This window comes from Corythoichthys intestinalis, chromosome 14 (genome assembly GCF_030265065.1).
Source record: "Corythoichthys intestinalis isolate RoL2023-P3 chromosome 14, ASM3026506v1, whole genome shotgun sequence".
Classification (NCBI taxonomy): Eukaryota; Metazoa; Chordata; class Actinopteri; order Syngnathiformes; family Syngnathidae; genus Corythoichthys; species Corythoichthys intestinalis.
In genome coordinates, this window is record NC_080408.1 from 36,268,169 (window position 1) to 36,282,860 (window position 14,692).

At 38.7% G+C, this 14,692-nt stretch overlaps 1 protein-coding gene across 1 annotated transcript in view; it reads right to left on the minus strand.

Annotated features, from left to right (window-relative positions):
• cdh2 (cadherin 2, type 1, N-cadherin (neuronal)) overlaps positions 1–14,692 on the minus strand; it is an 88,885-nt gene that overhangs the window by 21,993 nt on the left and 52,200 nt on the right. Inside the window, exons 4-9 of the mRNA XM_057858293.1 lie at positions 7,766–7,933; positions 4,703–4,858; positions 3,882–4,026; positions 3,599–3,771; positions 1,040–1,177; positions 487–672 (exon numbers count right to left, since the gene is read on the minus strand). Coding sequence (XP_057714276.1) covers positions 487–672; positions 1,040–1,177; positions 3,599–3,771; positions 3,882–4,026; positions 4,703–4,858; positions 7,766–7,933 — 966 coding nt within the window. The remainder of the gene's footprint in view (positions 1–486; positions 673–1,039; positions 1,178–3,598; positions 3,772–3,881; positions 4,027–4,702; positions 4,859–7,765; positions 7,934–14,692) is intronic.

Here is a 14,692-nt window from a genome sequence, read left to right on the forward strand (position 1 = left end):
CGTGTAAAAATACAATTGTGCAACATTTTAAATGTATTTGTTTTGTTTATTTCAGTTACCATGATTTGAGACGTCCATAAATTCAAGAAAAGTACGCCTTGTGTTTGGAGTGTTTCTTTTTTGGTTCGCTGGCTGTATAGCAGAATAGCGTCACTGACAGCAACAACCAGAGAGGGAGGGGTGAGCGCTGCCACTCCAAGACACTTCTGGCTGCATTTTTGGGAAATGTATAATAGCGAATACCGTACTACGGTATGACGGAAAATTTTAGTGGTTTTGAAACAGTGACGTTTTTATACCACGGTAAACTTTGAAACCGGTAACCGACACATGCCTTCTGGTGGGCCATGGAAAGCATGACAAAACTGCATCTGGTTTTAATGGGTCATAGACGTGAATTTGCTTGTGTACCAGGGTTGCCCATACATAAAATTAGAAAAGGTCTCTATGTGACTATAATTGGATAGTACTGAAAGGTTACCTTACCTTAACAACCGTCACGAGACCCTCATTATTGGTGGGATCAGTAGGCACGGAGAACCTTCCGGTGGGGTCGCCCCCTGTGATTTTGTAAACGGCGTTCCAGGCCTGAGTGTTGGGTTGGTCCTTGTCAGTCACCGTCAGATTGGCCACAATCACGTTCACACGGTTTTCGTGCACCTCTCCGAAAAACTGCATGAATAAAGCATGACATGTAGAGCAGCGAGCTTACTGTTACTGTTGTTGTGACCAGTGTTGGGTAAACAGACACGGAATGTATTTTATCATGCTGTCATGGTCATCTTATCCCCTTTTTTCATCTAACAACAGAACAGTACAATCACATCCCACACTAAGTGCTTTTGCATTTTGGCTGACATCCCTCTTGTAGCATGTGTGAGGGAACAACTCTACGCCTGGCTGACTACTTGTGCAGCTGAACTTGGAACTAAATATAAAAGAGAAACTGCCGCTGAAGTCCATACATACTGTGCACATAGTCACACCACACTGAACTGGCAGGCTGTCAACAGATCTTGTATACTTGTTGTTTGCTTACCGTCTCAGCAGTGAACTCTGGTGGGTTGTCATTGACATCGGTGACTCTGATGACAGCGGTGGCTGTGTTGGAGAGGCCATACATTGGGTTGCCCTCGGTGTCAGTGGCCTGGATGATTAGTGTGTACTGAGGCACTTTCTGCAGTAGAATAGGTAGAATGTTTCAATAACATTAAAGCAATTGTGTGGCTATATTCATTTACAATATGTTACAGCCAAACAAGTATTGATGTCCAAAATTGTAATCAACAGCAACGTTCAATATTTTCTGAATAAATTATTCTGTTGATTATTCCATAAATTACCACAATTTTAAGACTATTAAACCACCTGACTATAGGCCGCATCCACCAAATTTCCCAAGAAGTATTTGTTCCCATATAGGCGCGGGAGAAAAAAGTAGCAGCTTACAGTGAGAAAGTACGGAATTGCGTAAAATGGTGAAACATATTTTGCAATATATTTTTAACCAAAACCGTTGACGTTATTCTCGTTTATTCAAAAAGAAATAATCGCACAAGGAATGATGCATTCACAAACATTTAACGAACCGAGAGTTACTCCTAGTGTTTTTGTCGTCTTAGTCTTTTGGACGAAAATACTTATTAGTCTTAGTCATATTTTAGTCATTTCATTTAGTCATTATTTTCAATTAAATAAACTCACCTGGATACCACAAACTGTATGTAAAAAGTTTTCCAAGAGTTTAAGATGACACTCACTACGCTAAATGCTAATGCAAACGCTATGCTAACACTACCAGTTACATTTAGTGTGTGATTATCACTCAGCACAGACCTTAAAAGCAGCGTTGTTTTTGGCAGCCATTTTAAATTGTCATCTTAGTCTTTTGGAAGAAAATACTGAGTCATATTTTAGTCATTTCAAAATGTGTTCGTCTTCGTCTAGTTTCAACAACGAAAACTAATGGTTTCCAACAATTTCAAATGAAAATGCACAGTGCAGCACGTCACATGATAACAAAACCAAACACAGCTACGATGCGTGCTAACTACACACATAAGAAAATGTCACACATTGTGAACTTATGACGGAAACTATGGCAAATTCATCTTGTTCTTGTTTCGTTAGACGAAAATTGGCATCCAACTTGTTATGTTTACTTCTCCCTAGACACATTTTTAACTGTTCATCGTCACGTCATCGTCATGAAAAAATTGTTCGTTGACGAAATGTTTTCATTATCGTCATCGTTGATGAAAAAAACACTGGTTACTTCCCAAATACTGATTAAAGCGAAGGAAAGGCTACTAGTTTAAAATACAGAACTTCTGAGACTGCTTCAGGTTCAAGTGCATGCAAACTCTCGATTTCTGTCAACTGTGAAGCGGCGTTATTAACCATTCCGTTCGCTTGCCGCCAAAATGAAAATGTGCTCAACTAAAATGAAACTTAAATAGCTTGGTCATTCCAATAACTAATATGGATTTATTCTATAAAGAGGTTGGAGGGAGTTGTACCACTGCGACACTTCCCTGTACACCAGCATGTAGCTGACAAACGACTGCTTCAACATTAACAGTTATTCAGGTGATGGACTAGTCGCTCGGTAATGAGAATAGGGCAAATTACTTTCACGGTGGCGACTGTCGCACATAAAACGGCAGCCCCAAGGCGGAAGTGATTGAGCAGCGAGAACGCTAGATTGCACTCACTAGGATTACGTCAACTGCCGTGTGCTTTATATTTCATTTTATTTATTTCTTCCAACAGCTTTGTGAGCCAATTAGGGGAAAAGGTGGTTGTTTACTGCACAAAGGAAGGATAAGTTAAAAAAAAAAAGTGTGCTTTGGAAATGAGGACAGAGAACGTGAAGGCAGGGGATTATTAAAATGATCAGCGATGCGTGCAACATTCTTGTCGGATTAAAATTTGTGGAAAAAGCTGTGTCCAACTCTGTTTGTAATTTAGTTGGCAATCAGCAAATCGACTTTGGCTCATTGGCTCCATTAACAAACATGCCCAAGTTTTGATTGCCATCATATTTAAAATTGTGTTGATATATGAATAAAAAATGTAAAATTGAAGAGACCGGTGCGAAGGAAATAACCACTACCATATTTTCATTCATTTAGTAATGCTATTTAGCAACTGTGGTGGCAACAGTGAGCTAGAAGTAGTACTTACTACATCACGACATGCTTATGATAAGTTTTTTTTCTTACACAACTAGTCATAGTCAATACAGATGATACCACATTTAACCTTTTATAAAGAACCCAGCAACAAATGAGTGTTCTCACTCAGGCATTTTGGAAAGCCATGACACACAGACGGCCATCTCATGCTATGATAGTTCCCCTGAAGCTGGAAAAAGGGGCTAATAATCCAATGTCTGAGTGTTGTGTGGCATCCACATTTTCATCACAGAATAAATTGTTTGCTGCACTTTTATTTTCAAGATTAAAAGAAAATTGGCTGCTGAAAATGTGTGCACTAATGGTACGGTCTCGTTATATCATTCAAATAAAAAGTTAATTAGTTAGTTGCGTGCAAAAAAACACAAACTGCATGAAAGACAGAAATAATTGTTACCCACCTCTCTGTCCAAGCCTGCTGCCACAGTAATGATGCCTCCAGTTCTATTATTGATGGTGAACATGTTGGAGGTTGGACTGTCGGGGTTCTGAGACAAGATCTTGTAACGTATCATCCCATTAGCGGTTTTGGGATCATCTTTGTCGACTGCAGTTACAGTCATGACAAATGTGCCTTTTGGACAGAATGATAACAATGAAAGTATTTTCATGTCAAACAGAAAAAAAAAAAAACAGTGTAACAGGGTGTCTGACCGATATAATGCGATACACTGATAAAGTTACCTGGCTTGGAGCCCTCGGGGACGGTGCCATTCCAAATTGGGTGGTTGAATTCAGGCCTGTTGTCGTTCATGTCGATCACATTGATCACAATGTCAATAGGGTTTTCTACTTGGTTACCATTCAGGTCGACTGCATGAGCTCTCAACTAAAGGAAGGGAAACAAAAGGTTAAAGGGCAATTCTTGGGCAAAGAAGTATCATCAGTTTATGCCTAGAATAAGGTTCGCAAACTAACGGACCAGAACAAAAGACTATTTATAGATGATTTCTTGGCCAAGTGCTTTTTGAGTCGCGATTAATGCTGATCCCTTAGTTTATGAACCTTTTGAATGGTAAAGATATTTTGCGTTACATTATGAAAACCTTGTTTGTTTTTAGCTAAAAAGTCTAGTCAGCTTTCAAGGTTTAGAATTAATACATCATTAAATTCCTTTCAAAGATCATACACTCAAGTTTTAAAACGATTGTCCAATGATCTTCAAAGTCTTTCCTTGATCATAATTCCTTCACATGCTCGTGCAATAGGCTATTATACAAGTTGATTGCAAATGTCATCACGAGTCATTGCAGGAGACAGAAGTCGTTGAGACCTGAGGATTATCTTAATGTATCTAACAGACGCGCAAAATCCTTTAAATTCTCAGACGGATAAGTCTAGTGCTCTGGGAGCACCACATCACGCCTTTTGTCTTTATTGAGTCTGAGCAGACTGTTTAGGCTACACATGACCCTGAAGCACATACCAACCAGAGGGAAAGTACAACTTTGCCAGAGAAAGAACAAATAGGCAGTTCATAAGGAAATCATTAGGGCTTGACTTACATGAAAGTTGGGAATATGCTCTCGATCCAGCGGCTTGTTAACCGAGAGCTCTCCAGAGATCGCATCGATTAGGAAGATGCCAGTAGGAGGTTGGTCAGCGCCAGGGCCCGTCACGCTGTATCTCAAAGATCGGTTCTTATCATGGTCCGAACGGATCTGCGGGTGGAAGGTTTTGTTACAATGCAAGCTAAAAAATATATAATGAAAACGATACTGTACAGCAGATGCAGAAGAGGATATACAGTTTCGATGACGAGCAACATTGGTGCTTGAATGTGTGCGGTAAATGTGAATTTTCCATGTAAATCGCTTTGTGATTGTTGTTTGTGAAAGGTGCTTAAGTTAAATTTGCTTGCTCGCTTGCCTTTACAGTATAATATCCACCATTTAAAAAAATATATATATCAAATTGACTTTTTCATTCAAAATATAGCATTTATATTTCTATAATATTACAATATTTTATTTTTATATGGCAGAAAACACAGTTAAGGCCGAAAAAGCAGTTTCTGCTCTTGCACCCCTCTTTAAAATAAATTGCTGTATTTTACACCAAAAGGACTGTATGTCTTTTTTCTACCATAGCCGTTTCATGGCGCATTAAGCCCCCGAACAATTTTTAATTTTTCTGTTTTACCCTGGAGACCCCCATTTACAGACATCGCGCAACCGCTTTTGTTTCAACCCAGCCATAAAAAGAAGGTAAGTAATTATATTTACTAGGGCTGTCAAACGATTAAAATTTTTAATCGAGTTAATTACAGCTTAAAAATTAATTAATCGTAATTAATCGCAATTCAAACCATCTATAAAATATGCCATTTTTCTGTAAATTATTGTTGGAATGGAAAGATAAGACACAAGACGGATATATACATTCAACATACGTACATAAGTAATGTATTAGTTTATTATAACAATAAATCAACAAGATGGCATTAACATTATTTACATTCTCTTAAAGCGATCCATGGATAGAAAGACTTGCAGTTCTTAAAAGATAAATGTTAGTACAAGTTATAGAAATTTTATATTAAAACCTCTCTTAATGTTTTCATTTTATTAAAATTTGTAAAATTTTCAATCAAAAAATAAACTAATAGCTCGCCATTGCTGATGTCAATAATTACACCATACTCACTCATGGTACTGAAAGGCATAAAATCAGTTGGACCCAAGCGCCAGCAGAGGGGGCCAAACACCAAAAAACAAGTAATAAGCGGACATTACACTCTGCTGTCATTTTAATCTGTTTGAGCGGGGCATGTGCGTTAATTGCGTCAAATATTTTAACGTGACTAATTTAAAAAATTAATTACCGTCCGTTAACGCGATAATTTTGACAGCCCTAATATTTACTATTCGAAGTGTCCATCAGTTTTATCTTAGATTCATTAATTGATGTGTAATATTTTGTTAAAAAAAAAAAAGCTATAAAATTATTCACTCACATTTTTTAAACTTTTAAACAAATTATTTCACAATGAAAAACAGACAAACTATTTACAGACCTGTCTGTAAATAGGTCACGGATATCTACCTCATAACTATCGCTTAATTATATATTTTTTGTTCCTGTTGCTTTTCCCCCGATATTTCAGATAATAATCAATCCAAACAAAGAAAATTTGAAAAAGAAAAAACTTTTAAAGGGTAAATATCTGAAAAACAAAATCTCGACCACTCCTTGATGTCTGCAATTTATGCATTGCGACTCTTGTAATATTACAGTGTTTCCACTCATGAAATCCCCAAAAAGTCCGGCTGTGACACAGCTGTGTCTTGACATGACACGTGAGACATGCTACACAGTTTTTGATTCGAAACAAGTTAAGTACGCGATAATATCTCATTAAAATCATGGTGTCTTTAATTATGCTTTCTCAAACTCTCACCTCGAGTTCGGGTTTAGGGGTTTAATTTTTGTTTTTTAAATACCCGCCTGTTTAAAAATTTTCTTCCCCCATAAAATTGAATTTTTAAGCTTTCCAATGATGTATCACACATGCATATAGGACACCTTTGAAATTTGTCCAAATTGGGGGACTTCAAGTCACCTGAATGTTTTCCGCCACATTTAGTTTCAAATATGTACATGTACTTTTTTTTTATATTTAAATTGAAATTCCAGCTATTTCAGATTTCCAAACCATCCTCACTTCCTTTTAACATATTGTTTATTTTTTGGTTTGGTGGTTGTTTACTTTATATACGTATCATGTTTGAAGAAATGTTTATTCTCTTAAATGTAGAAATGCATTACATTTTTAACAATTGGTAAACTAACTCCACATATCAGAAGATATACACAGTAACTCTATGATATACAGTAACCTTATTCAGTCTTGTATCTTAAGTTTCTTATTACCTAGTGATTTCAACGGCAGTAATAATATTAGTTTATGTATGGCATTGGAGTTCTATCTAGATAAGGATATTTTCACATAGCTGTTGCTGTAAGTTGAGACCCACCGCGTCTTCGCCTTCTTCCTGCTCCATACTGAACAGCTCATTTCTTCCTGACAATATTATCTACTAAGCCTCGAAATATCCCATTTAATGTGGCTTGCATTAAATGTAATACGTACAAATTGTGAGTAAAGGACTTGATAAGATATTCAGCTTAATTTACTGGAAAGGATCTCAGTCTTAACTGTCCTAAGGAGTGCTTGTACTTTGTCAGCCACCCACACTGAGCGTCGACCACAAGACTGTTGTCAATAAAAGGCAGTTGAATGTGTCCTTGAGCCATGATAAAAGCACTATCATATCTGAGGAAGTACTGCGCTGGTGAGCACTTCAGCTTTCTGTCTGCCATCAAATAATGGCAGGTTGTACAGCGTGGCCCTTAAAACAAAATAACGTAGGGGCTGGGGGTGGGTGTTGACCTTCAGCAAAGAGCTGTAAATAAGAAACATTTTCGTCAAGTCTCATGGCTGTGACCTTCTCAGTGGAAGCTCTAGGCTATGGGGGAGCTACAAGGTTGTCATATCAAAAAATGCTTTTCACTCAAGTTGTGAGCGGAGTATGTTTGTGTGTGGGTGTAGGTGTGCTGGGGGTTACCCGGACAAGCTCTTGTGGGAATGGACCTCGTGAATTCTCTGGGACATTGATAGGGGGGATGACCCAGTCTCTCTTCATGCGTTTTAGCTGGCTGTCTAACTTCCGTGGAGGAAATGCTATTTCCTTCAAATCCTTGGACATGGCTGGATCAGAAGCGGCTTCTATGACCTGTAACATAAATTATAAGATTTGGTACGTGCGCTCATACAAGATCATTGTTATTTACGGCAACACAATACACGGTTATCATCATTTCCTGCTCCAGGTGGTCCTCAGATAACGGGTTGTGTTTCCATCATGGATAACTCAAACAATGTATTTTTAAGCGAGGACGCACAGAATTCTATTGCTATTCGACACTATAGCAGTTACTCCTAATAAACAGTAAGCATTTTTATTGTGAACTCTTCTGAGATTGTCCTGTTGTAGTGCAGGACCAAATACCCTAACCTGACTAAGGTGTTGAATCCACACTCTGACCAAGCTACTAACAGAATCAAAATCAGTTTTGCAAATTGAAATGAATTAATCTGTTCCAACACTTATAAATATGTTGTGATCAAACTAGTTTATCACGTTTTCAATTAAGAAAAATATCTTCTGGAATGAAATGTGGCATATTGTAACTTCACAACGGCATGCTCATTTTGTATTTGTATTTGGCTGTCTGTGCCATTCAGTGAGTAGCTAAAAGTGCATCGTTGACAGTGAGTCTTCCTTTCTATCACGTCAGTCGAGTGCTTGTATATCTGAATGACAGTTACTCGTAAAACAAATTCTAGCTTGCGACAACGTAGCTAACATTATTTTGCCCAACACAGCAATATTCAGAACATTAAAAGAAAGATTAATAAATCATTACATTTCATTAAAATGTGGTCAGATGCTCTCCTTGGTCTCAATAATCAACATTACAATTTGATTCTTCTTGACAATGCTCGAGTGTATGCAGTTAGCAGTACACCAGCAGCTCGGCTTGGCTTTAAATGGCAAACCTCATCTCATGTCCTGATAAAATGCACCCACACAGAAACAACCGGCTTCCATAATGGATCTGCCATCCTCCCTCAGCTGTAATGAATGAGATTTGAAACAAAGGAGGATGGTACCTGCAAGCCAGACACTAAACACACAGATGGCTCAAATTGCCTATGCTGCTCCAGAGACATGAAGGTGGGACTGAAGTAGTGCCATGGAAAGTTACAATAACCTTGAACATAGGGCGGGAAAGAACAACAACACCACCAAAAGCAGTATGTAAAATCAGTCAATGTTGATGATGTTGTGCTTGTTTTACTGTAATACAAAACTAATGTTAAAAAACCCACACCTGGCATACATGGCCTATGAAACTAGATTTGCCACCATTTTTGCGCAATTTCTAAAAAACAAACAAAAAAGAATAATAACACCAACAAAAATGAAAACATGGGATAAGCTCTCCAAACACCTCCAAAGTCGCTTAACAGTGTCTGTTCCAACACCTCTCAGCTTTGATGTTGTACAGTACAATATTTGTAATTTAATTTTGTTATTCATTAGGTCTAATTAACACCGAACGTGTCGGCGGCGACACGTTTACGCATATCATCTCCGAAGCCTCGTCACGCTGTAGTTACGCCACCCAAGTGCCTCTGGTTGGGGGTCATTTGAAAGTGCGGAAGTTGAGGTCCACACCAGTTTTTACTTGAAGTCAATCGACCAAGTAAAACGGGGGATAATGTAATTTGAGTTTTATTGTTTTATTGCACTCATAAATACCGGTAAGCATTAAAATGCTGCATGGACCATGTTTTTATCTCCATATTTCCATCATTTTTTGTCCTTTTTCACAACCGAAAGCAGCACGAAAGACTACATATCTCAGGAGCCTTTGTGAGGTCAAGAAGGACAAACCTAATGTGAACATTTTCAATAAACTGCCGAGCGAGGCGCCACCTAAGGAAAGGGAGGCATACATTTTGTGCAAGCTAATGCATTATTTAATCAATTCAAGGAAGAGGATGAGACGCGTTTGTCGTTGTTTTGCTCGGATGAGTCGGCAAGTAAGAAGAGTGACAGGCTGACAGCAGTGCGCAAACAGTGGAAAAGGGAAAGAGTGGGCTGTGTGACGTGTGTGACGTAACTCCGTGTCCTGTTCAAGAGGACAATTTGAGTTGCATTCCTGAGAAAAATGAACTGAATTAGTTTATTGTCACTATGTTTGAAAATACTTTTTTTTTAATGTTATATTTGATTTTTTTTTTCTTCACTATCAATCTTTTCAAATTGTATATAGATGTGTGTTTGAGAAGCCTGGCATTATATTACTTTTTGTGTTAGATGGTATATATGTATTTACGAATACACAGTATAGTATACAGTGGGTCAAATAAGTATTTAGTCAACCACTAATTGTGCAAGTTCTCCCACTTGAAAATATTAGAGAGGCCTGTAATTGTCAACATGGGTAAACCTCAACCATGAGAGACAATGCGGGGGAAAAAAACCCAGAAAATAACATTGTTCGATTTTTAAAGAATTTATTTGCAAATCATGGTGGAAAATAAGTATTTGGTCTATACCAAAAGTTCATCTCAATACTTTGTTATGTACCCTTTGTTGGCAATAACGGAGGCCAAACGTTTTCTGTAACTCTTCACAAGCTTTCACACACTGTTGCTGGTATTTTGGCCCATTTCTCCATGCAGATCTCCTCTAGAGCAGTGATTTTTGGGGGGGCTGTCGTTGGGCAAAACAAATCTTCAACTCCCTCCACAGATTTTCTATGAGGTTGGGATTCGGAGACTGGCTAGGCCACTCCAGGACCTTGAAATGCTTCTTACGAAACCACTCTTTTGTTGCCCTGGCTGTGTGTTTGGGATCATTGTCATGCTGAAAGACCCACCCACTTCTCATCTTCAATGCCCTTGCTATTGGAAGGAGATTTTCACTCAAAAGCTCTCGATACGTGGCCCAATTCATTCTTTCCTTTACACAGATCAGTCGTCCTGGTCCCTTTGCAGAAAAACAGCCCCAAAGCATGATGTTTCTATCCCCGTACTTCACAGTGGGTATGGTTTTCTTTGGATGCAATTCAGTATTCTTTCTCCTCCAAACACGAGAACCTGTGTTTCTACCAAAAAGTTCTATTTTGGTTTCCTCTGACCATAACACATTCTCCCAGTCCTCTTCTGGATCATTCAAATGCTCTCTAGCGAACGGCAGTCGGGCCTGGACGTGTACTTTCGTCAGCAGGGGGACATGTCTGGCAGTGCAGGATTTGAGTCCCTGGCAGCGCATTGTGTTACTAGGGATGGGAATTGATAGGATTTTTACGATTCCGATTCCATTATCGATATTGCTTTACGGTTTGATTCTTTATCGATTCTCTTATCGATTCTAATTTGGGGAAAAAGAAGAACAAACGTTTTGATTGGCATCGCGTTTGTTTAATCAGAAGTCAGAACCTTACAAACTCACAACGAGGTCAAAAGAGGCCCAAAGCCACAATGTTAACTGTGGCAATAAGTGGTAAATACACAAGAATGTGTAACATTTTACTGAAACATTTTTCTAATAGAAATAAAAAAATATTGGTATATATTGGCATATAGGTTGTTGTTCTGCCTTAGGCAATATGTGTTAAAGCAGGGGTCCCCAAACTTTTTCCTGTGAGGGTCACATAACTTTTCCCTTCTCTGATGAGGGGCCGGGGTCAGTTTGTAACAGAAAAAGTGTGACGATTGCAGGAGTGCCTAAATGTAAAAATGTATTGTTTTTCAGAGAGCCACAATCAAATAACCCTTTCTGGATTCTTCACGGAACAAAAGTAAATAAAATAAAAATAATAATATAATATAATAATAATAACAAAAACATTATTAAATAGATAATAACCAAATAACCCTCTCTGAGTTCTTCACAGGAAAGGCCAGGAAATAAATAACACTATTGAGAAAAAAAAAAAAAAAATTCAAAATGCTCTCTGGTATTTTTCAGGGGGCCGGACCAAATGTGGAGGCGGTCCGCATTCGGCCCGCGGGCCGTAATGAAATGCATGCCTTTTAGTTCTTATGGTGCTTTCACGCTCAAGTGGGGGCGCCCTTGCGCATCCTCACACGAAGAAGAACGCGCTCACGTGAAGAAGAGTGCACTTACACGCGAAGAAGAAGTGCCGCATCCAAGCAAGTGAGCGAGTTAGCGAGAGAGGGAAAAACTGTTACGAGCCTAAGTTCTTTGTTAATGTTTGTAAAATATCTACAGAGGCAACGCATGTACGTATCATCTTTTGTGTTGTTGTTGTGTGTTTCCACTCGCGATCGGACACTTAAATCCAGTTGTGTAGTGGTTTGAACGATGTGCTGATGCTAGCGAACACATGCTAACCGTTTGTTATTACTGTATTAGCAGCTAATCATCACTGATTTACGTTGATGCAATCCTGTTTGTTATTGGGGACGAAATTGATTTGTTTCTTTTCTATTTTTAGTTTCACTTTTCAAGGGATAAAGTCAGCAAATTATACCAACGTCTTCTGCATCGTCATTTGGGAGTTTAGCTAGCTGTATAGCCAGGACTGAGCCTTAGCATCTCTGTGAGGACAGTGCAGTCGTATTCCCTCCCGATGCAGTTTTCTCCTGCTTGCAATGACTGCAAATCGCTTTGTTGTAATTTTTCCTCGTGAAGTGATGACACATTTTCGAGCGTTTGAACCTACGTGCTGTCATTGTTATGTTTACGGCTGCAATGCTCGTGCTAAACCATCGTAACCTTTCATTTTCACCCTCTTTCGTGGTGAAGTGTAGCCAAACTTTGGAGCGAGTGGTTCTTGGCGCCATGCTAGTTTGATGCGTCTGGACAACAAGACACATCATGTCACGATGCAATACGCGTCTTTAGGAATCGTTAAAGGGATCGTTAAGGCTTTTTCATTGTGATGTCGAGGCCTCGAAACACTAGGAATCGGTTTGGAATTGGAATCGGATTTCGATTCCCATCCCAATGTATTACTGATAGTAGTGTTTGTTACTGTGGTCCCAGCTCCCTGTAGGTTATTCACTAGGTCCCCCCCACGCGATTTTTGCTCACCGTTCTTGTTATCATTTTGACACCACAGGGTGAGATCTTGCATGGAGCCCAAGATCATGGGAGATTATCAGTGGTCTTGTATGTCTTCCATTTTCTAATAATTGCTCCCAGAGTTGATTTCTTTACACCAAGCGTTTTACCTATTGCAGATTCAGTCTTCCCAGCCTGGTGCAGGTCTACAATTTTGTCTCTGGTGTCCTTCAACAGCTCTTTGGTCTTGGCCATAGTGGAGTTTGGAGTGTGACTGACTGAGTTTGTGGACAGGTGTTTTTTATACCGATAATGAGTTAAAACAGGTGTCATTAATACAGGTAACAAGTGGAGCCTCGTTAGACCTCGTTAGAAGCAGTTAGACCTCTTTGACAGCCGGAAATCTTGCTTGTTTGTAGGTGACCAAATACTTATTTTCCACTTTAATTTGGAAATAAATTCTCTAAAAATCAAAAATGTGATTTTCAGTTTTTTTTTTTTTTCACATTAAGTCTGTCATGGTTGAGGTTTACCCATGTTGACAATGACAGACCTCTCTAATCTTTTCAAGTAGGAGAACTTGCACAACCTGGCCACTGTGAACAATTTTTTCTTTGAAATATAAAGGCAACATAAAAGACATGAAAATTTGGCCAAAATAGGCTTAGGTGTTAAACTGGTTAATCTAAATGTTTAATATGTGCAGTAATTTATATGCATATCTGGTATTTTATATAGTCTACAGAGTAAATGCACCAGCGATATTTTCTATTGGGTTCGAGCATTGCTTTCACGTTGGGAAGCGGGGTGAACGCCAGTTAACAAGAAGGCAGAGAAATGGCGCAGGCTCGATTTTTCAACCAATCAGAGAAAAACAATTCTCCTCTCCGGGTTGCAGTGCAGACAAAACGAGTCAAGGAGACATATTTAGGGGGAAAAACACCCCTCAAAAATAAAATTAAAAAAAAAATCTCAAAAACCTTTTGGTTGATGAATGTTTGCTGGACTCACCCCTTGAAATCTTTATATAGTACTTAACCAAGGATGGTTGAAGTGGCCATTCCATTCCAACCAGATTTTTCCTTTTTGAAGACTGCCATTTTTGGAACTCTAGTTGTGTTACTGGAGAACCGAAGACATTTGTAATTGTTTAAAACAAAAACAAAACAAACAAACAAACAAAAAAAAAAAGGGGGGGGGGATCAAATGGGAGCTTTTATAACCCAACAGTTCACCCCCAAACATAGTATGTAATAATAAATGTGGTTAGAATTTTTTTTTTTTGTAAAGTAAACCGGTCCCCCTTCAAGATGCTTCACACTGCCTGCTTTGAATGTCTAAACAGTGCACAATTTAACCACGATAAAATAAATTCACTTTTTCACCCTATAAAAATACATACCCTTGCGCACACACGTGCACACGCACTCCTACATACGCGCAGACACACTGACACCTACCCACACACTGACCAGCATCAGACAGCTTCCACTAATCATGTTTGAAATTTGATTATAGTGCTTCCACACCCTGAACAAGTAACAAGGCAAGTAGACTGAGCAGCTATGCGAGTGCTAAGAAATATCTATTACCTTATTAAAATGGGCATGAGTGAGAGTGGCAATTATTTGCAACCTGCATTTGGAATGATGAATTGCGTGTAGGGTTTGTTCGCACTACGTGTATCTATCTGTTAAGCCCCTAAACACACAACAAGCGCACAAACACACAGTATTCTCACAGCTTCAGGACCTCAACACTTATGAGTGATTTAACCTTTACTAAAATTCCCCCGTTTCTGTTTTTTTAGTACTGCTTTGTGCTACAGAGTTCTATTAGAGGTAGACATGGTCTCATAATAATGTGTTAATTGTTTGGTTGTCAGTG